Raw genomic sequence first — 24368 nt, 5'->3', positions numbered from 1 at the left:
TGATTAACAAGTTATACGACTACCGATACTGCCAACTTCGCAACATGCTGGTGACACACCTATAGCAATCTTAGCACAAGTCAAAACTATGACCATAAAACTTTAATCAAACAAAGGCTACGGTACTACTGTAGTGTCATGCAGCTAAGTATTAATGAAGCTGGGGTAGTCTGAAAACTGACTGCTCACCAGAACAGGGCATGGCACTGATACAACATCACTCACTTAACATTTTGAAATATGATCCTTTTTATGCCGGCCAGCATCAACAACCATTAGCTAATTGCAGTTCCTAACTGTGCTGCCGCACGGTTTACATGGAGGTGGCCAGGTAGCCATGAATAGACAGACACATGTGCTAACACTTAACAACGCCTATCAAAGGTGACAAGACCTCATCTAGACGACAGGAAAACCAAGCTCAAACAAGATGATCATTTTGGTAAGGTTTAAATTACTCTAACAAGCCACTTAGAACCCCTGCTACCCCATTATGGGCTTTCTTTGGGCTATGGAACTCTCGCCCACATAAGCTCGAGTTAGCTGCAGGGGCCAAAAATCCTACATTGAGCCATATAGATTATAACAAAGGCTCAAAAACGCAATAGGAGCTATGTGCCTGCCACCGACCTGTGCTGAGAGGGGATCACGTGCACCGGATCATGTGATGAAACAACCTGACCACCTGCCAAAAATATAATGTTGATACCACCAACTAGTCTGGCGCCGCTGACCCTATTTAGGCACTTATATTTCAGGGTGCTTGTATAAGTGCCTAAATAGGGTCAGCGGTGCCAGACTAACCACCAATATATACTATAACGTAATTCGACGAATATTTAATACCACAAACAACCATAATACGTGATTCAATAAATCTGTGCTAAATGGAGGTTAATAAATTAACCGTGGTTAGCACAAAAAGAATCACGCACGCCTCCAGCCAATCACACACGTGATGCAGAAGGTGCCAGTTGCTGGCCCGTGTGATCAAACTTCAACTCGTCGTGCATAAAAGTGCCCCACCCACTCCCAACCCTCTTCTACGAATTCCACCACATACTCCCTTACTCCTAATATACAAGGAATAAGGTTAAGGTCAGATCCTTCTCCACAGCATGGGCTATGGAATTCTCGCCCAGATAGGCTTGAGTTAGCTGCAGGGGCCAAAAATCCTATATACATCGAGCCATACAGATCACAACAAAGGCTCGAAAATGCAATAGCAGCTACAGCAGATAACATTTCTGTTTAAAAATTGCGTGGCGCATGCACTGCTTTAATACCCACATTTTCAAATACAATCTTTCATGGAGCTATTTTTACAAACTGGGAATCATAGTCCCAGGCGTCACTAACTTGTTCCGTGAAACAAAACATTTTCGACCTCAGACACTATGTTCTTTGCTCAGAGGACACTATAGATTTTGTTTAGGTTTTATAATGTAGTTAAGGTTACGGGATACTGTAAACCCCACATGTACACTATCGATCATTTTTCATGATTAGGGGTTTGATTTTTCTTAATGCATTGTTATCAAATATTTATGCATTCTTAACTTCTCATAAATCGACATGGAATTCAAATGTTGTTATGGAAACATGAGTTGTCCCCATGCCAAACAGTGAAAACTGTGAACCAAAAATCAGACCAATGAAGAACCATGAGAACTTACTAACAATTCTAAGGTTTGAAGAACATCACTTGTGAGGGACTGACAAGAGGATTTGTGAATAATGTGTATAGTTGCTGAAATATGACTACAATATGGCGTAAAGCAAGACACTGTGGTCACAAAATTAATTTTTAAATTGATATCACAAGCACTAGAAACATTATTTCTAACAAATGGCTCCATCAGGACCTAGACAAGAAGCCAGACTAGTAGTCTGTTTATACAAAATGTTAACAACTAGTTTGACAGTCCTGATTTTTGGTTCAGGAAAATATCGCCATTAGTCAGCAAAACTACGCATGCGCTTACAGGTGCGCCAGTTGCTAAGTGTGTTGTATCTATGTTATCTTGTACTGTTACGTGTGTTTTCTTGTACCTTGTAACTGTCCAGTCAGCACGCTATTATTCTCCCAACAATTTAAGCCTGTTACCAGCTGATACAAAACCAAGCCCGCCTTAATTACGTAATAAAATTTTTGTTTGACAGTCGCTCACTATCCCGTAACCTTAAGTAGGTGTAGCTTGTAAGTAGATTAGTTTATTGTAATTAGTGATTGATTCATTGATTGATTCATTGATTGATTCATTGATTGATTGATTGATTGATTGATTGATTTATTGTTTAAACTCGCAGTACTCGGCAAGGCTGTTCTTCCGTACTGGAGTACACATAATACACAATACATAGTACACAGCAAACAAAACTACATTCAACAAACATACATAAATAACTATTACAACCGTATTAAATTACAAAAGAATAATTAGCTAGTCTTTGTGTTCTTTTGTGTTAACTGTAAATACTCTCTAATTAAAGATCTCCCTTTTCAATCTTGTGTGCGCATGCACGCATGTGGCACAGAATTTTAAAACGGAAAGCAATCTGCAGTATGCGCCTGTCACCAACCTTCTCTGAGAGGGGATCACATGCACCAGATCACGTGATGAAACAACCTGACCACCTGCCAAAAATATAATGTTGATACCACCAACATCTACTATAACCTAATTCGACGAACTACCAACAATGTGATTCAATAAATCTGTGCTAATTCATCAATCGTTTCTGCATGTTTTCGAATATGGACATGCCCCCATCATGAAGCTACCACTCTGCAAGGAGTAACCGCTCTACAAGCAAGCTTACCTGTCCAGGCCTTTAGTGAACTCTGTACTTTTTCCATAAACGATTCAATAGCACTGATTAAAACAATAAACTCGCATATCCTAAATTCTCCGTGATATATCTAGGATATCTCTGTTTACCATAACCGAACGTAACCAGAACGTACTAGCTGCTAACCCATAGTCAAAAATTTTACGTATGTAATACATCGAGTGGCTGCACTTGTGTTGGCTTGGGTGATTGATTGCCCTGTACAGGTTATCAACCTAATAAGTGTTGCATATTAGCTGTAACTTTTGGGCTTTGCCTGATATGTATGTCCTCATGCATGTATTACAACTATTACATGTATACGGTGTTCTTTTGCTGTACATCATGACTAGTGCAACCTGTGGATGTCAGCCCTCTATTAGAATATTCAATTAATCATGTAATGAAATACATTTATAAGTCTGTCTTAAATAATTTTCATTGTATCTACATAGAAAAGAATAAACATGAGTAAAAACAAACCTCAAAGTCAGCCATAGGCTGGTTTTGGGGCCTTATAAAGTACAAAAAGAAGTGAAATCCACACAAAAACAGAAAATGGTGTGGTCTTAAAAAACCAGAGTGAAAAAAGTTGTGAAATTAAAGGTGGCAGTCAAGAAATGGCTGCAGTGATATTAATGCTAAAAATTTTTAATAATGGCTGTGTGCATTGTTAAAATTTATCAGCATTGACATCATTGCAGCCATTTCTTGGCCACCACATTTGATTTCACGATTTTTTTCACCCTGGCTTTTTAAGGCCACACCATTTTTCACAGCTTGGCTGTTTTTGTGTGGATTATATTAGCATGGTATCCTTGTGTTGTAATACAGCTATATCGAGGTGGTTTGCATACAAATACACCACAGCAAGCACTTTACATACACACTAGATAACACTATCTAATCCAAAACAGCCAAGCTGTAAAAAAAGAGTGTGGCCCTGAGAGAGGCTATGGTGAAAAAAGATGTGAAATCCAAGGTGGCGGCCAAGAAATGGCTGTGATGGTAGGTTAATGGTAAAAATTTTAATAACAACAATTCAGGTGAATTTGGTGCCGCTTGGTCTTGGCATAAAATTCACCTGAATTGTCGTTATTAAATTTTTTACTATTAACCTACCATCATAGCCATTTCTTGGCCGCCACCTTGGATTTCACATCTTTTTTTCACCATAGCCTTTCTCAGGGCCGCACTCTTTTTTTACAGCTTGGCTGTTTTGGATTAGATTTCACTTCTTTTTGTATTTGTATACCCCAAAGCCGGCCTATGGCCAGCTTTAGGGCTTTTTAACCTATCATTTTTTTCTTTTCCACAGGAAGAAGAAAAGATGAAGCAGGGTGATTTCTTTGTAGCTGACCTCTCTGCAAGGTGATCCTTCTAGCTGATCTCTCTACCGGATGACTTGTTTGTAGCTGAACTCTCTACAGGGTGATTTGTTTGTAGCTGAACTCTCTACAAGGTAACTTCTTCTAGCTGATCTTTCTACAGGGTGATTTGTTTGTAGCTGAATTCTCTACAGGGCAATTTGTTTGAAGCTGAACTCTCTACATGATAGTTTCTTTGTAGCTGAACTCTCTACAATGTAACTTCTTCTAGCTGAACTCTCTACAGGTGGCTTGTTTCTAGCTGATCTCTCTACAGGGTGACCTGTTTCTAGCTGAACTCTCTACAGGGTGATGTGTTTGTAGCTGAACTCTCTACAAGGTAACTTCTTCTAGCTGATCTTTCTACAGGGTAATTTGTTTGTAGCTGAATTCTCTACAGGGCGATTTGTTTGCAGCTGGACTCTCTACATGGTAGTTTCTTTGTAGCTGAACTCTCTACAATGTAACTTCTTCTAGCTGAACTCTCTACGGGTGGCTTGTTTCTAGCTGATCTCTCTACAGGGTGACTTGTTTCTAGCTGAACTCTCTACAGGGTGGTTTGCTTGTAGCTGAACTCTCTACAAGGTAACTTCTTCTAGCTGATCTTTCTACAGGGTGATTTGTTTGTAGCTGAATTCTCTACAGGGCGATTTGTTTGCAGCTGAACTCTCTACATGGTAGTTTCTTTGTAGCTGAACTCTCTACAATGTAACTTCTTCTAGCTGAACTCTCTACAGGATGACTTGTTTCTAGCTGATCTCTGTACAGGGTGACTTGTTCCTAGCTGAACTCTCTACAGGTGATTTGTTTGCAGCTGAACTCTCTTACATGGTGATTTCTTTGTAGCTGAACTCTTTACAAGGTAACTTCTTCTAGCTGGTCTCTCTACAGGATGACTTGTTTCTAACTGAACTCTCTACAGTGTGATCTGTTCAAAGCAGAACTTTCTACTGGGTGATTTGTTTGCAGCTAAACTCTTTGCATGATTGTTTCTTTGTAACTGAACTCTCTACAAGGTGACTTCTTCTAGCTGATCTCTCTACAGGATGACTTGTTTCTAACTGAACTCTCTACAGTGTGATTTGTTCATAGCGGAACTTTCTACTGGGTGATTTGTTTGCAGCTAAACTCTTTGCATGATTGTTTCTTTGTAACTGAACTCTCTACAAGGCAACTTCTTCTAGCTGATCTCTCTACAGGGCAATTTGTTTGTAGCTGAATTCTCTACAGGGTGATTTATTTGAGCTGAACTCTATACATGATGGCTTGCAATGTAATATAACTGAGTAAATTGTAAATGCAGCTGAATGCTTTATTAGGGTGACTGTTCTATTAGAGTATCTCGATCTTGCATTTGCTGCACGTAGTTGCTTTTCGAATCTTAACTCAGTGATTTGTAATCCGATTCTTCTGTACTACTGCAAGGACTTTCTATGATGATTATTCCAGCTACATACTGATTTTCAGCTCGTTGCTTTAAGCGGTTTGCCTGGTAGACACGAAAACTAATAGTTTTTTTATTCATAAAAATCGATCACGTAATTTTGACACAGGTTGGGTTTTGTGTCATATCTCCATGGTTTTTATCTCGATTCCTTTCAAACCACAAAAAGGCACTCCTACGATGGTTGCTCCATCTATATATCAATTTTCAACTGATTCCTCCAAGGGGTTTACCCTGTAGGCGTGACAGACCTTCGACCTTATTTTACGCAAATAATCGGTCATAACTCCGTGAATCTTCATCGGATGCCTACCAAAGTTGGTACGGAGATCCGCCTTAATGAGCCCTTTAAGTGTGCCAAATTTCAGCCCAATCCGAGCCTGCATTCGTGTTTTATGGCAAATTTTGTGAAGTGTGCGAAATGAAGATGAAAAAAATGAAGAAATTAAAACGAAATTTTGTTCGCTCGTATCTCGGAAATGGCTGGAGCGATTTTCTTCAAAGTTGGCATGTAGACTCCCCTAACTGGGCGGCATGTCTCTAGAAAATTTGGTTCTAATCGGATAAGGGATCACAGAGCTACATAGGTGTGAACATTACGTTTTCTTTTTTCCTGTTAATATACTCACGGTGTGGCACGCCGACTTCTTGGGCCGCACGACACACTACCGTGTGTCTTGATACCTTGGGTGGAACACTATGTGTAACACTATTACTAAAAGTACAGTGGAACCTCCGTTATCCAAATCCCTTGGAACCAGGGGTGGTCCATATCTCTGAAACTGTGTATAAATAACCTTTTTAAAAATCAGGATTTTCAACTACCCTAATAGAACAGTCACTACTTGAATAGAGCAGTCATTTCCATAGCTCAGTTAACAGGGAATCCAGATAAGTGGGGTCCGGATAACTGAGGTTCTACTGTATTTAGATTTACTAATTACAAACTTTGTGTACAAGCTATAGAGTTCTTTCATCGCGTGAGCAATATCACGTGATTAACTCTAGTCGCCCCCACGTCCGCCATTACTGTGTACAAGCGTGAAATATTGAAATGGTGCTGTGTGTGATTTTTGGCTGCAGTAATCGTTCAGAACGAGATAAGCACGTATCCTACTACAAGATACCATCTGTAATAACTCACACTAATGATGATCGTGATCGGGAGTTGTCTACAAAGAGAAGAGACGGTTTTCTTGCTGCCATTTCTAGGGAAGATTTAACAGTAGAGATGCTTGAAAGCGATTCGAAGACGGATTATAGGGTTTGTTCAAGACATTTTCAATCTGGCAAGCCAGCAAAGCTTTATGATGTGACAAGCCCAGATTGGCTCCCTTCCATCAATCTAGGCCACTCAAAGCAACAGCAGTCAAACCAGCAGTTGGCAGGTAACAATGCCAGATATGAACGTACCAAAAGAAGAGCTGCTGAGCAACGAGCAAGGGAAGAAAATGACAGGATTTGTAGCCAGCAAATGGAAGCAATTTGTTCATCAGAGATAGATTTAGTGGTTAGTGGGTTGATGCAGGAGATTGTCCAACAAACTATTGATGAAGTTACTACTATTGAATCATCTATTGTGAATGTTATGGACCATTTTATTTCTGACTTTGTAAACGAAGAATTAAGGAGAGTGTCCCAGGAAGCTTTTGAGCTAGAGATCTTACATCGAGCTGAAGGAAAGTGTGAATGCTCGGAAGAAATCAAAGCCTTAAAAGATGAACTGAAATCTTGTCATGCAACTATCGATGAACTATCAACAAAACTAAAGGAACACCTGCCTCCCTTTTGTGAGGAGTCAGTGACAGATGATGAGTTTGTGCTGTATTACACTGGGCTTCCCAATGTACAGGTCTTAAAAGCGATTTTTAAGTATGTACTGAAGACAATGCCATTTGAAGGGATCAACAAGCTGACCCCTTTCCAGGAGTTCATGTGTACCTTGCAAAAGCTTAGGTCAAATACTCCTCTACAGGGTCTAGCTTATCAGTTTGGTGTATCCAAGGCTACTGTATCAAGAATTATTTCAAGGTGGTTAGTACAGATGGATCTTAGACTCCAAGACCTGATTATTTGGCCAGATCGAGACAATTTACAAAAAACCATGCCGATTTGTTTTCAAGAAAGCTTTGGAAAAAAGGTTGCAGTTATCATTGACTGCTTTGAAATTTTTATAGACAGACCATCAAATTTAAAAGCAAGAGCTTCAACATGGTCAAATTATAAACACAGAAATACTGCTAAAGTACTGATTGGTATAACACCACAAGGTACAGTTGCTTTTGTGTCAGATGCATGGGGAGGCCGTGCTAGTGATAAATATATTACAGAGAACTGCGGAATTTTAAAGAAACTGCTACCTGGAGACATAATCCTTGCTGACAGAGGCTTTGACATTGCTGAATCTGTTGGCTTAATGCAGGCTAAACTGCATATACCTGCATTTACCAAAGGTAAAAGTCAGCTGTCTCCATTAGAAGTGGAGGAGACAAGGTCAATTGCCAATGTTAGAATACATGTTGAGAGGGTCATTGGTTTAGTACGGCAAAAATTTACAATACTACAGAGTACTTTGCCCATACAATTTGTGGCAACTAGGGAAGAGGATGACTGTCCATCTATTGATAGAATGATCTGTATATGCTGTGCTCTAACCAACTGTTGCGATTCTGTCGTACCTTTTACTAGGTTTTACTAACATTATATCCCATCAATTTGAAATTTAGCATGTTGATAGTATATTTCATTGCAATATTGTATGTATGTCATTGATTCATTAATTTTATTGTACATAAGACTTAGAATACAATAATAGTGATAAAAATTGGTGATATGGTAGTAATCTACTTGACTTTTATCCTCAAGAACCTTGGTAAGATCCGGCAGTCAGGACAGTACCACTTAGCTTTACCTTTCGGTAGTTTAGTTAATTGGAGACAAGAAGTGTGAAACCATTCAATGGGACAATCAGGGTTATCACAAGCAATCATCGTGCCTTCTTCAGGTCGATGGCAGTAACAATACGTCAGCTGATCAGTAAAGCCTGAATCAGCACCCTCAAGGGTCACACTGACACTGTTATCCGATGAAGTGCCAGAAGCTGAATCTGTAGTAACAGTCGTGTCATTAGAAGTGGTGACAGTGGACCTGGTGTACCAGTTACCCATTAATTCTGGTAGCAGACAGGTCTTGAAAAACTGTTCTGATGCCACTTTGCACTCATTCCAGACACTGGTATCCTTAAAAATTCGCTCAATATGTATGCCTGCTCCTTGGTCATCATCCATTGCAAAAGTGCACACACAAATATCAGCATAAGAAACATCACAAACATGAAGCTGGCATTGTACCTGATAATAGTAGGCATGGGCATGGTCCAGAAATAGCTTCCCATTAACCTTTTTCAAACAGAATTTACGGTCATCCGATGCACTTTGTATATCTGTTCCTCGATGGCAATAAGGACACTTGATTTCTAGAACGCCCTTTCCATGGCAATTGCAATTAATAATGCCATCTGGTGATGCACCAATATGAGGCCATTTAGAATTTATCACTAAGCCACTGTCTGTCACAGTTAACTCACTGTGCTTTACCTTACTTGCACTTAGATACATATCTCTTGCATCTTTCTCATGCTTGCAGCCCCATTTAGTAGCAGGACATGTAAAACTAAAAGCCTCTGGATAACAAATAGTTTTGATCAGTGACTGAGCCGGGTTTCCAGGATTCGTCCGACAAACAGCTTTTATCCGTGATGCCGTAATGCAGCCTGCCCTATATTTGAACCATAGCTTGGAACTGCTTTGAGATCGCGTAGCTTGTTCAACCTTTGCTGCCATCTCTCCACTGATATCCAAAGTACATGTAACAGAGTCGCACTGTTCTAACAATTCTAAATAGTTCATCTGTACATATTGTGGTTGCTTTAATGACGTTAAAGGTTGAGGAAAACCATCACACATCAGCTTAGGTACATATACAGCACTATGATCTGATGTTAAAGACAGAACACCTGGCTTTGTTCCTCCACAACTAAGCTCATCAAAGAGTAACGCCAGTTCAGTCTCAGTAGACCTCTTTCCTTGTGGTGCCACCTTTGGAAGAGGTCGTTCATTACTATTGCCATCAATCATTTCATCAAGCTTTCTCTTTTTTCCTTTGGCTGACGTAAAATTTATTTCCTTAATTGGAAGGTACTCAACTTTTTTTAAGTATGATGGAATTATCCACTGGCATTCTTCCTGTGTGCATGTTCTCATGCCTTCCATTCTGGCTAATGCCTCCAAATAATAAAGAATGGCTGCAATATGACTGCATGCTTCTCCCAGTCCAGCCATGCAGTCACAGTGGGCACAACAAACTTCCCCAGATAATTTCAAAATAATCCAGCAACTCAGGGGCTTCTCATTCATCCTTTGTGAGTGACGGACCTACGAGCATTAAACATCAATTTGTAGAGCCTATAAATGCATAACACAGAAACTTACTCTGCCAGTAGTGAGATATTTACCAGCTATCTCCATCGTAGATACGTATGCTTCCAGGCCTTTACGTGCTTTAAATTGCTCGGATGTCATATAACTGGTCTTGAGTACCAGATAAGACACTAAATCACACGAGTCGACCGGCACAACTCCACAAAATGGCTCCCCACCAACAATCTTCCCGAATGGATCATTCCCATTAATTAACTCAATCTTCGATTTATAACGTCTCTTGTTTTCTTCGAGCAATCCTTCGAAATACGAAGACATTTGAGGCACCATTGTCAGTGACGAAGAAGTCGACATAGCAGATTCACAGAACACCTGTACACAGTAATGGCGGACGTGGGGGCGACCAGAGTTAGCCACGTGATTTGCTCACGCGATGAAATAACTCTATAGGTGATTTATTATCATTACCATGTAGAGTTTCTCAACCTTCTAACAGAATGATCTTGAAATGTTGCTGGTTCATTATTACTGAGATGCTTGCAAGCTGGATATAAAGCTGCCATCACATTTTTATCTTGTAGTAGCAGATTTTAGATTACACACCCATATACAGTTTATATCAATACATTCAATTCAAGTACATGCAAAGACAGCTTAACTATAAAATAAGGTGTGTCCATAAAAATAAAAGTAACTGGGTGATATCTTGAGAGGCCAAGAATAAATGTTAACAAAACTAACCAAAGTTTTAATTAAACCTTTATCATTGATTCATTCAGTCTTGGTGCTTTCCTAATTGGCTAGTAATGTGGCTTCTTTTTTCTCCATTAAAAAATGTGGCAAAAATCACTAGCTAATTATTATTAGCCAAAAAGGAATTAATAATGCAGCAAAACTCAATGTAGAACACAAGTCAATAACAAAGGATTTATAACATTGCTTATTGTACAGACGTAGTTGTATTAACATTATTTTGTTCTTGGTTGTTCCAGATATCAGCTCTTCTATTATAATTCATAAACATGCCTTTTTAAATAGCCAAGCTGCTTTTGTATGGGGTACAGCATTCACCTTTTGCTTCCTCACATGATCTTATATCATCCAAAGTAATTGTTTTATCTCTACCTTTAAGTCTTTGTAAGACACTTGTAATTCCTGAAAATGTAATAATTACATGCATCTAATATACCATATACAAAGTTTGAAATATTGAACACATTGCATTTTATTTGATTAACATAACCCATTTACTGCTATAGATGCCATACAGTGCATTTGCTCTCTAAATAATATTATATTCCTATATGTAGGAGCTAGGTACAGACAGTAGGTAAGAGATTAGGAAGAATGATTTAATTGCACATTTCATTATTAATAACATATTTAGACTAAGAAATACTTTTGACGAGAAACGTTCAAGCACTATAAGTGCATATGTAGTATTAAATCTTTACACTTTAGACGATGCTGTAGTATACCCAAATACTGTACAAAGTCACACTTGTTCACTGCTTGATGTTCATGAGCTCAATACCAACCCTCAGGAGCAAAGAAATTTAGTGCAAATTGTCCAAAAATAGGCTAGTATGAAAAAGATGTGATGGCAAAGGTGGTGGCCAAGAAATGACTATACAAGAATATTACGTAAATAATTTATTTGTAATTTCACAAATTAAGTGACAGTATAATATAATTGCAGTCATTTCTTGGCTACTACCTTTGATATGACTATTTACAGAAGACCACACCATTTTTCATAGCTTGGCTGTTTTGGATTAGATCATATGATATTCGTCTCGTACTCACACAGTATTCAACAACTTGCTCACCACAGCAGAGATGTACATGTAACTACTATGCAATGAGGACTGCTTAATAATTGGATGATCTGATGAGTATGAACCTGAAGAGTCACTGGCACTTTTGTGTATAGAAACTATCAGGACTCAGGAAGCCAAATGAAAATGTACAAACACACATTTCTGAACATGTATAAGTTTCACTTCTATGGTTTATCATGTAGCCAATAGGTATAATGGATTGTTATGGTACATACATAGCCTTTCTACCATGACACAACACATGATAGTGAAACAATTGTAATAAGTGCATTTTTCTGTGTGGAGTCTGTGGACAGAGTGACATTGAGTAAATGACTGACAGGAGGGAGCAAGATGTGTGAGTGATCAAGCTGTGGAAGTAGTTTTAGGACTTGCCACTTGCCAACACTTGAAATTTGAACACAGCTAAACTGAGTTCAGCGGAGTGTTAGTTCAAACATTGATTTTGGTCTTGATCATGACTTGTCACTGTACTGGTATGTACAGCCAGTGGATAGAGTGAGGCACTTACAGACACATCACAACACTCAAAGAAGTTGCATCTCAAGCTTGAACATCTCATAAAGTACATAAATGATACCAAAGTGGCTACTGTATAAACAATTTTGACCTGCTGAGTGAAAACACAATTATTTGCAGAATTTTGTTTTTGATAATGCGGGCTACAAAAATAATTTAATGGGTTCAGTAAGAAGTGGTCCACAATTTTCTGCTTTTTTGCGAGCGTACAAAGAGTACTCTTTTTTCTAACCCCCTCCCCCCCAGCCCAAAGCGTACTGTATAAATGTTGACACATGGATGTATTGTATAGCAGAACAAACACATGGATATCTTTTTAATATTGCAAGATTCATGTTTGGTATTGGTTTTGTCTTTTAGGCAACTTATCATTTTGATGCTTTGAAGCTGATACCCTGAAGGAAATGTTCCTACAAACAGCAGGCATTAGTACCTGATGCACATTTGCAAATGTGTACATACACATCGTAGAAACAGTTCTTGGCTATCTTCATTGTGTTCATACAAAACCATCCCACCACTGGCAGTAGCAACAGTAGTACTGGTTCGTTGGGTATTCACCATAGCCTGCGGTAGACTGGAATCAGGAGATGTGGGTACACTCTGCAGAGATAGGTTTTCTCTATAGGCAGCCCACAACTACCACAACTATGTTGTGTAAACAAATTAGTACCCACATAATCCAGCCTCCCATACCCAACAGTATACCTAAACCCACAACAACACCTTCTGCAGGTAGAAAACAAAAGCAACAAGCAGTGTAGCTACAAGCTATTCAGTTGTAACCATTTATCAGTGTTAATTGCTAGGCTAAAACTAAAGAGAAAGAAAAGTAAGTGCTGTTATAAAAGTATATAAAGCCTGTAGTATGTGTTATTACACTGATAACCGTCTTACCCGTAGATTCAATGAGCTTTATCTTTTCTTTAGTTTATAAAGCTTCTTTTCATTGGTAGCTAACCCTAGCTACACTGTTTTCCAGAGTTCACTGAAACACAACTTCGTCCAATCATGTGTTGGTTTGGGCCCATGCATTAACAGCATCAGCTCGCTTTAGTCCACCATTTATAATTGGGCACTGAATAAGTATCAGTAGAGGTTTACTACTAGAGCCTTATCACTACATTCGAATTTCTCACCAACTCACGTGATCAACATTTTAAAAAGCGTACATGCGATTTTACCCCCTCCCCCTAGCATACGATTTGTATGCTCACAAAAAAGCAGAAAATTGTGGACCACCCCTATACAATGAATGAAGACATATCACTGGATTCACCTCTTCATGGAGAGTAAGAATATCTTTGTTTCATTTCTTTATGGTGAAGCAACCGTGTGTTATGTGTGTTGTGATAAAACGTAACTTATAGTAGTCGTTTCTAAACTTGAACAACCTTCTTAATGAATGGATGAATATAGGCCAAACACTACACCTTGATGAATGTCTAGTTCATAGTGAACAAAATGATGCAAATCCAAACTAGGGCTGAGCGATACTGCCATTTTAGTATCACGATCAGTACTATAGCCACTATTCATGATACTGAATAGTTCACAGTACTTACAAATAGTCAATCATAGCTGGTGCTACACAGTGTATTGCTCAGCATTCATGCAGGAAGTCTTTAAAGGTAGTACCAATTTAGCCACTATCATCCTTGCTTACAATAAAGCTGTTGTAACACATGTTTAGAGAGGTTATGTTATTCCAGGGGCGGAGGAAGTAGTTGATATGAGAGGGGGCTGGGCTGACCCAGACTTATGGAAATGAGGCACTACATTGTCTCTGGTTTGGTAAGGTGAGACCAAAAAAGGTCACAGCCAGCTGACAATAGCTTTAATAGCTTTCCACCTCACCAGCTACACATTTACAGCTGATAAACTACCTTACATAGCTCACTACACACTGATTGCTTTATTAGAGTGACTGCTCTATTAGAGCATCTCAATCTTTATCACAGATTTCAGCTCCACTCTAAGAAAGATAATTTTGGCATGATATCATTCTGAGGGGGGCTAAGCTCCCTAGCCCCCCCCCTCCCCCCCCTTTCCGCCACCTATGTGTTATGCTGTTTACTGCAGGGGTAATTAATGGCTAACCAGGTGAGTGGGCTTAATCAGTTACAACTTAGCCTACCTGCATAACAAATGATTTTTTAATAACAGTAAATGTACAGGCATTATATCATAATAGTCAACTACAAAATACCGTGATATCGATACTTTCAAAATATCATGATGTATCGCTAAAATGATAATATCACTCAGCTCTAGTCCAAACTCCATAGCCGGTTGCACTCCTGACTTATATATGATCGATTAAACAAGCACCTATAATTTATTATCCATATAGGTACTGTACAAATCAATTGTTTTGCTCTTCTTGCTGTCTATTGCTATATACCTCAAAAGTACTTACCAGATAAGGCTGAATCTTTTGACAGCCCCTTGATTTTTCCCTCTAGGCAATAAAGAAGTTATAATATGAATTTAGAGAAAAATGCAAACAAATAGGCACAGACCACAACAGTCCTTTCCTCCATATCCAGGTGCTACATGAGAGATGGCCAGGACACCAAGCATTGTGTTCAATGTGGTAAACCATCCCATCCATGTGATAGGTGTCCAGCAAGAGAAGCAACATACCACCGGTGCAATTGCAAAGGACATTATAACTCTCAGTGCTTATCAAAGACTGTCCTCACAACTCTCACCAAGATGATATGACCATTCAACAAGATGCCATGCACAGTGAAGCACTATGGTACAATACCACCATGATGCTACTGGAACATCTCAAGAGACAGCCTTGTCAGTACAGCTCCACATTGAATCACATTAAGATATCTTTAAGATTGACACTGGGACTGAGGTAACCGCCATTTCTGAAATATCTCAAGCAGTCAACCTTACAGAAGCCTAGAAAACTCATGCAAAGTGCAGGACACCACCTGCTACCTGTGGTGGAACAATTCCAGGTAACACTACACCATGGCCAAAATTCCCCTTCCCAGCAAATATCAGTATCTTAAGAATATAACCTGTTAGGCCTGCCAGCTATTACTGCTTTACACTTGACAGCAAGACTGGATTGTACCTATGCAGCGATGGTACAAGACTCTTGTGTTTCAAGGGCCATGCAACCTTGATGAGCCATACACAATCAAACTTCAGCGGAATGCAGCCCCCATTTTCCCTGAACACTGAAACATTCCACTTCCCTTGCTGAGCAAAGTCCAAGCAGACCTTACCAAGACGTAGACACAAAGAGTAATCTCGAAAGTCAACCAGCCAACACCATGGTGTGCAGGAATGGTCGCAGTACCTAAGAAGTCTGGAGCTATATATATCAGAATTTGTGTGGACCTCAAGTGCCTAAACCAGAATGTACTCCGAGAAGTTGGACCAGGTATCCTACAGATGTCCAGGCTGTGGGACCAGGTGTCCTGTAAAGCTGTGGGACCAGGTGTCCTACAGACCTTCAGCACTTGTGCTGTAAAGCCTTAATTAAAAAAATAAAAATAAAAGAAGTCCACCCATTGCCGAACGATGATAACACCCTTGCTCAACTTTCTGGTGCCAAATTCAGGGTTTTGGTGAATGTCCTTTCTGCCAAATCATGTCTCTCGACAACATTTCTTCAATAAGTCACCTTTCGGAATTTCTAGTGCCCCAGAGTACTTTCAGAAACTGTGATAGATTGGCCACTACTAACACCCAAGTTCAAGTATTTTTTGAATTTCTCATCAACTGATTTAACACAATACAGCACTGTATTTATACGCACAAGATCTAGAACCAGTAAGACTGGTTTTACTAGTTACTATAATTAGTTTACAAAAATCAGTGAGCATGAATAATCATGCTTTCCTAGGTGTCAATTATTTAAAAGAGCACTACTACTACTGTCAGCAGTTGCTAGCTCTCCTTGTCTGTCACATCTCTTTCCCCTTCTCCAGTCAAACTTGTTTGACAGCACCGTGAGAGGGCATCTGCATTACCATTACTTACGCTAGGACAGTGTGTAACTGTGAACTGGTACTGTTGTAAATTGAGGCTCCATCTGGTCAGTCGTGAGTTGGTATACTTCAATCTGTCCAACCAGACTAAGGCACGATGGTCAGTTTGTACAGTGAATGTACGCCCCATGAGATAGAAAGAAACGGAATGCTTCAATTCCCAGTTTTACTGCAAGGCATTCTTTCTCTGTGGTGGAGCATCTTTCTTCCCGTGGGAGTAGCTTCTTACTAAAGTATGCAACTGGATGGATTTGACTGTCTGTTGAATACTGGCTGAGCACTGCACCAACACCTCGATCTGAAGCATCAGTTTGTAATATGAATGGCTTGCTGAAATTAGGACTATTGAGCACCAGAGAGGTACTTAAGTGAGTCTTCAGTTCATGAAATGCAGAGCCACACTCTGATGTCCAAGTAACTTTTGTAGGTCTGTTCTTCGTTAGATCTGTGAGGGGTGCTGCCAGTGTTGAGTAATTTGGGATAAATTTTCTATAGTAACCAGTTATCCCCAGAAATGCTTACTTGCTTCTTAGTGATAGGTTGACTAAAAGCTTGTACTACCTCCACTTTAGATAGCTCTAGTCGCACCACTCCTCTGCCAACTATGTGGCCCAGATAGACACACTCAGTCATGCCAAATTGGCACTTTTGTGGTTTTACTGTGAGGTTGGCTTTACAGAGCTGTTGCAGGATTATTATGAGATGCTGCAGATGATTCTCCCATGTGTCACTAAAAATGATGAGATCATCCAAGTAAGCAGCGGCGAAGTCTCGTGTATCCTTAGTGAGTAAATCCATCATTTGTTGAAATGTCGATGGTGCACCACTGAGTCCAAAGGGCATAACTATAAATTGAAACTGCCCAGTAGGAGTAACAAAAGCAGTCTTATTGCATGAAGCTTTGCCCATTGGCACCTGCCAGTATCCCCTAGTAAGATCAAGTGTTGACAAAAATTGTGCTTGACGTAGCTGGTCAATCAGATCATCGATTCTAGGCATAGGATATACATTAGTTTGTGAAATGGCATTCAAATGCTGATAATCTACACAGAGTCTATGGGACCCATCCTTTTTGGCTATAGGGACAATTGGTGCAGCCCATTCACTCACTGATGGTTCAATAATTCCTTGATCCAACATTTCCTTGAGCTCTTGTTTAACCATCGCCTGGAAAGTTTGTGGCACACTGTATGGTGGTAGTTTAATGGGCTTTACATCATCAGTCTGGATATGGTGTTCTATTAGTTATGTTTTGCCTGGTTTGGAACTAAACACATCCTTGAATTCTGTTATCAAATTGCTAAGGTCATTCTGTTGGGATGTTGTTAACTGCTTTCCAAATAATGGTGTACCAAGCGTGGGTTGCCAACTAGGGAAATCTTCATCAAGGGAGCATTCATCTACTTGTTCTGCTAGATTGACTACTTGTGATTGTGTGACTGGGTACCATTTCTTTAGCATGTTGATATGGAAAACATGCTTACGCTTTCGATGATCATGCATATCAACACAGTAATCCACTGGACCAGTGTTTTGGATTATAGGATAGGGACCCTGCCATTGTGCTAGCAGCTTGTTACTATCGGTTGGTAAAAGTACTAGTACTTGGTCACCAATAGCAAGTTGCCTATGGCATGCATTATGATCATACCATGTGTGCCTTTTGTGCATCTTGCATATTTTCTGCCACTAATGAGCACATTGTGTCCAGCTTATCACGAATAGTTAGTACATAAGAGACTACACTTTCCTTACTCTTTGAGTTAGCTTGCCAAGATTCTCACAGTACATCCAATGGTCCTCTAACCTGTTTGCCATAAAGCAACTTGAAAGGAGAAAACCCTGTTGATGATTAAGGAACTTCCCTGTAGGCAAATAGAAGGAATGGAATCATCTTATCCCAGTCACGTCCTTCTTTTGTTGCTACTTTCCGGAGTATACTCTTTAAGGTCTGGTTGAATCTTTCTACCAGGCCATCTGTTTGTGGATGGTAAGGGGTAGTCCTGATTGGGTGGACATGTAGCATTCGGTACAATTCTGTTAAGAGCTGTGATGTAAAGTTACTGCCTTGATCAGTAAGTATTTCACCAGGTATTCCCACTCTTGAAAATGCACCAATCAGTGCTTCTGCAATGTGAGATGCATCAGTTGAATGCAGTGGTATGGCCTCTGGGTATCTGCATGGTGGCATAGTCACAAATCACTAGCACATACCTCTTACTCAAGCGATTGCGAGGTAACGGTCCAATGATATCCATTGCAATACGTTTGAATGGTTCAAACAAAATTGGCAAAGGTATCAGTGGAGCTTGTTGACCATGATGACAGGATGATTTTTGACAAATTTCACACTGGCGGCAGTATTCTGCTACATCTTTGTAAATTGATGGCCAGTAAAACCGATGTAATATTCGCTGTGCTGTCTTGTCTTTACCCAGATGACCAGCTAAGGGGATGGTATAAGCCAATTGTAGCACTCCTGGACGACATTCTTCTGGAAGCACCAATTGTTCAATTTCTATCTCATTACAATTCTTCTGGGGTGGCACCCACTTTCTGTACACCAACCCATCTTTCTCAAAGAATTGTTGGCTCATCCCATCAAAGCTGTTTTTCATACCTTTCCAAATCTTCTCTAGTGTAGGGTCAAGATTTCTTAACTGTTCCAATGACACATCAGTCAGAACAGCTGTTTCAGATGGCACCTCTTTATGTCTTCAGCAGTTGTCACGTTTCTGTTGCTTTGTAAGTTGGCTCGTACTTTACTGGTTTCAAATATGGAGTTATCTAATTCAGTCATCCATATTCCTTGCAACTCTGTGTTTAGTGATGTTTTCTTAACTGTTTGATCAGTTATTGGAAGTGCCTGGACTTCAGTTGTGTCATTGTCTTCTACACTCAATACCTTGGGATCTCCTGCATCCAATGCCATCGGTACTGCCCCACTCAACTTATCTGCTTGGTCAAGCAGTTTGTTCTGTTTCAAACACTGGGCTCTTATAGTGACTGCCAGCACATCTTTAATCACTTCTGGTTGGTCGTCTCTAAAATAATGCTTGCCCTATGAGATCCTGAAGACTGTTCCCAGTAGTACTGGCATTGGCAAGGTATCAGATAGAGCAGCCTCTACATCAATACTGTGGTCATTGATCTCCAGGTGGACCCGGGCTAGAGGATACAGGGCCGTGTTTCCATGGGCACAACGTATTGCCACAACTTCTCCTTCCAGTATTTTATCTTGTGATACAAGATCACTTCTTACTAATGTCCTTGAACAGCCTGTGTCTAAAACAACTGACTTCACCGGAACTCTTCAACTTTCCCAGAAACATGCAACCTTTGTGAACATACAGCTGGTACTTTTCGGACTGCTGAGTTACCTTTGTAATCCACTCGACGTTCCCTACAAAGCATTACCTCATGAGGGCAGTTGGCAGCAAGATGTCCTTTTTGCTGGCAATTGAAACATTTCATGTCTTTCAGATCTCTTTTGTATTTCTCTGTATCCCTTGAAGCACTGGGCCGCTTATCACTTAGCAATCTATCGGGGTCCTGTAAGCAGTCCTTCTTAACATGTCCAAGCTTCCCACATGTAATGGGATATTCCTTTTAAAGGGGGCTTGTGGCACTGTTGTAATGCCTTTTCTGGCTTGCACATAGTCATCTGCTAGCATACTAGCCTCTAGGCTGGATTTTGGCTTTCTTTCTTTAACAAATATACACATATCTTTAGGGAGGATATTCAAAAGCTGTTCTAGGATTACCTGGTCTCGGATTGCCTCTACTGTTGTGCAGGTTTTTTAGCCACTTCCTTACTAAATGATCCAGCCTTATCACTAGTTCTTGATATGATTCATTGTGCTTTTTAAAAGTTGTTCTGAACTGTTGGCGGTAGCTCTCTATAGTAATATTGTAGGATTGCTTCTTTGAGCTTGGTATAATTGGCTGCTTCTTCACTGCTTAGAGCTGCATAAGCTTGCTGTGCTTTGCCGGTCAAATGTGGTGCTAGTTTAAATGCCCAATGCTGCTGTTCAAGCATTTCTGAAGTTACAAGTCGCTCAAAGGTAGTAAGGTATGCCTCTAAATCATCTGCTTCTGTTAACTTCCTAAAATAGATGTTAGGCTGTGATTGTCTGGGAATAGGATTCGAGGTTGTTCCTTCCAGTAGGGCTTTCATCAAGTCTATTTGTACTTTCCTCTCTTCCTGTCGCTGAGCTAATTCTCGAATTTCTGAGAAGATTCTCAGAAATTTCTCAGTAATGTCATTGACAACGTGTTCTCCTGGCGCACCCTTTCCCAGCATTTCTCCTCTTCATGGGTTGTTAGCAAAGCCTTTAGTAGCTGGGCCAGCCTAGGTTCTTCACTGATCTTACTTGGTTGGTCTGTCTTACTCATGGTTTGTCCATAAACTGAATACTCCCAAGCAGAACACGTTGTCATAGAATACAGTTAGCTATCTATCTCTTGTAGCACTCACAGATTTAATACTCAGGAACCTCACGTGGGTCTTTGCCTTCCTTGCAAAGATGTATCCAAAAAACACTCCTGTCACCAAATGTGATAGATTGGCCACTACTAACACTGTTGCCAGTTCAAGTATTTTTGAATTTCTCATCAACTGATTTAACAAAATACAGTACTGTATTTATACACACAAGATCTAGAACCAGTAAGACTGGTTTTACTAGTTACCATAATTAGTTTTACAAAAATCAGTGAGCATGAATAATCATACTTTCCTAGGTGTTAAAAATTTAAAAGAGCATTATTACTATTGTCAGCAGTTGCTAGTTGTCCTTGTCTGTCACAGAAGCATATCAGTAATATTTTGAATGGCCTTAATTAATGGTGTCATTTTGTCAGATGGATGATGTTTTAGTGTTTGGCACTGACAAAGCAGAATATGACGAGAGATTGGCCAAGGTGTTGAAATGAATTGCTGCTGCAAGGGTGACCCTTAACTGTGACAAATACCTATTTGGCTAAGACCAACTGAAATTTCTCAGTAATGTCATTGACAAGCACGGCATCGCTGCAGACTCAGACAAGATTTCTGCAATCCAGCAGATGAAGGCTCTCACCAATGTGGCAGAGCTGCACCACTTTATAGGAATGGTCAAGCAATTTAACAAGTTCTGATCATCCCTAGCCACTACTTCCCAATCCTTGCAGGAAATTCTCAGCAAAAAGTGTGGCTTGGGAATGGGGACCAGCCCAGAGATCTTTTTGCTGCAGTGAAAAATCAACTAACAAAGCCACCTATTCTTGCTCTGTACGACCCAAAGGCTATGACCAAGGTTTCAGCAGATGCATCATTGTATGGTCTTGGTGGTGTCTTGCTCCAGAAGACTGCTGATGGTAAGAGAGCAGTTGCATTATTTTTACTTCTCGCTCTATGACTGAAGTAGAACAGTGATACGCACAAATCAAGAAAGAAGGCCTGGCAATTACCTGGGTGTGTGAGAAGTTTGACAACTACCTTTTGGGAGCAAAATTCACTGTGGAGACACAAACAGCTAAACAATTTACCCCCAAAGTTCTCAGATTCAGACTGCCTAAGGACAGGTTTGATTATAACATAGTTGTTGTTCCTGACAAACAGCTATTACTGCAGATACCCTTTCAAGGTCACCCACTGCAACAACAGGTTCAACAAGCCTAAAATTTCAAAAGGAACTGAAAGCACTTATTGGAGCAGTTGTAGCAACATTCCCAGTTAGTAGTGAGAGAATCAAAACATCGAGAATGCCCAACAGGATTACAAGACTAGTTCAACTCTAATAACATAATTATTGCTTATAAGGCTGGCCAGAGAAGAACAAGATCTCTGCAAGCTGTGTCCCTACTGGCACAATCATAGTGAGTTGAGTGTTGGTGATAAATTTATTTATTGTTGCATAACTTACAGATAGTCGTGCCAGTTTCAAAACCCTAGACAAAAGCAGAAGCAAATTACCCACAAGGTGAAAACTTTCTCAGAATGCACTAAATATTCTAAACCTCCAAGTGTGTGCTTACTGTCTTCTCTATTACCTGTGGCAAAAAGTGGGCACAGACTTGTTTTATTTAAAGGGAAAACCTACTTAATAGTTGTCGATTAATTTTCCAGATACCCAGAGATACAGAAGCTATGAGACACTACATGTACCTCAAAAGGTTTAATTGCAGCAATGAAGCCTATTTTTTGCCAGATATGGCATTCCTGAGCTCCTTATTAGTGACAATTGGCCACAGTTGAGATAAAACAGTTTGCCTCCTCATATGGTTTTACTCACATAACAATTAGCCCCATACTACCCCAGAAGTAATGGTCTCGCTGAGCGTACTGTCAAAACCATCAAAACATTGATGGTTAAGTACCCAGACTTGAGTCTTGCCTTGCTCAGCTACTGATTTCATTGGTGCAACTTGAGCCCTTCAGAACTGTTGATGGGGAGACAATTACGGAGCACACTGGCACAGCCCAGTGATAATCTGATACCAGCCTGAACATACCTTGAAAAGTTTCATGACCAAGATCAGAAATTTAAGAGAGAACAGGAGCAACAGTATAACAGATATCACTGTACAAGACAACTTCCTGAACTCCCGAATGATACAGCAGTCTGGATAACAACCAATGGGGAACAAGGCACTATTAGATCTTCTGCTGACACACCATGATCATATCATGTGGATACTCCAATGGGTATCGTAAGAAGGAATTGCCAAGACTTAATCCCCGTGCCGGTACCTGCACATATAAACCACCACCAATGCCTGAATGTGACTTACCATCCCAGCCACTCAATAGCAACAGTCAACAATCCAAAATTACGTGTAATAGTCTTGTTCAAACTTGGTTCGCACTGGCATGAAGATCAAACCTCCAGACAAGCTTGAACTATGAAAGGGATATGTGGACAGACTTTAATATGATGTATGGTCTATATAGTAACATGGGGTATGCTATGAAACTGTAGATGCCCAAGTTGTAACATGGTGATGACTGAACCTGAAAACTACACAGTACATACATATAATTGTACTTCAGTACAGTAGCATATCAGAGATAACAATCGTGTTATTTCATTTCATTAATTAGCAAGGTCCCTAAAGGGGTAAAACGCTAATACAAAAATTAAGTTAGTTATTAGTTAATACAAGTTTAAAATCTGCAAGGGATAGATTATTAATGTTACTGATTTGGAGACTGTTCCATTCTGGGGAAGAAGGAGAATTTGAAAGTATCCCAAGAGGTTTAAGCATGGTAAAATTTACAAGGATGATTTGATCTAGTTGATGTCAGTCTTGCGGGTGAGGGTAAATAATGTTCAGGTATTAATTGAAGAAGATTTATAACTTTAAATAGTAGGATCAATCTAAGATATTTGCAATGACTTTGGAGTGTTGGCATTTCAGATCATTTAGCATCACAGTTACACTGTCCAAATTATTATTCCATGGTTTGTTAAGAATAAATCTTGCGTTGCACTGACTCTAGTTTGTTGATGTCTGTTTGATGGTGAGGGTCTGTCATGCTACAGATGGTCCCCCGCCCCAAGTGGTCCGGCCGGACCAACTAGCGCACTTCAGGCTGTCCGGCCGGACCATGTGAAGTTGCGTCAAGTGGTCCGCCCTGCTTCAATTGGTCCCCCCAATGAAACAGCTGTATAGAGGCCGGTTAGATATGGGTTACCGGAAAACTCAGTTATGTGGATGTTATCAGTAGTTTTCCGGCACACCGCTGCCTTTGATGATCGTGTCGAAAGGAGTTCAAAGGTGACTGGCAGCTGTCGACTCAGCCATATTTTATATTGATACGGTTGATCTACAGTCTAAACACGTGTCAGTTGCTGAACAGCGACTGTTGGCCTCGACTGTTGGCGTGACTTTACTTGATTCAAGTTTATAGCTGTACTGATTCG

At 40.0% G+C, this 24368-nt stretch overlaps 2 protein-coding genes and 1 pseudogene across 2 annotated transcripts; 1 reads left to right on the top strand and 2 right to left on the bottom strand.

Moving 5' to 3' along the window:
* The first annotated feature begins 6651 nt into the window (after nt 1-6651).
* Nucleotides 6652-8341, top strand: LOC136245881 (uncharacterized). The gene has a single exon (XM_066037339.1). The coding sequence runs from the start codon at nt 6698-6700 to the stop codon at nt 8339-8341; it is 1644 nt and encodes a 547-aa protein (XP_065893411.1). The 5' UTR covers nt 6652-6697.
* A 145-nt stretch (nt 8342-8486) lies between these two features.
* On the bottom strand, nt 8487-10173 carry LOC136245880 (uncharacterized). Its single transcript, XM_066037338.1, has 2 exons — nt 10134-10173; nt 8487-10076 (listed from the first exon to the last, which is right to left on the bottom strand). Exons 1-2 carry the CDS (start codon nt 10167-10169, stop codon nt 8487-8489), a joined length of 1626 nt encoding a protein of 541 aa, XP_065893410.1. The 5' UTR covers nt 10170-10173.
* An 8140-nt stretch (nt 10174-18313) lies between these two features.
* Nucleotides 18314-20764, bottom strand: LOC136245879 (uncharacterized; annotated as a pseudogene).
* Nucleotides 20765-24368: the final 3604 nt, after the last annotated feature.

This window comes from Dysidea avara, chromosome 15, assembly GCF_963678975.1.
Source record: "Dysidea avara chromosome 15, odDysAvar1.4, whole genome shotgun sequence".
Classification (NCBI taxonomy): Eukaryota; Metazoa; Porifera; class Demospongiae; order Dictyoceratida; family Dysideidae; genus Dysidea; species Dysidea avara.
This window is presented reverse-complemented; position numbering and strand designations above follow the sequence as displayed.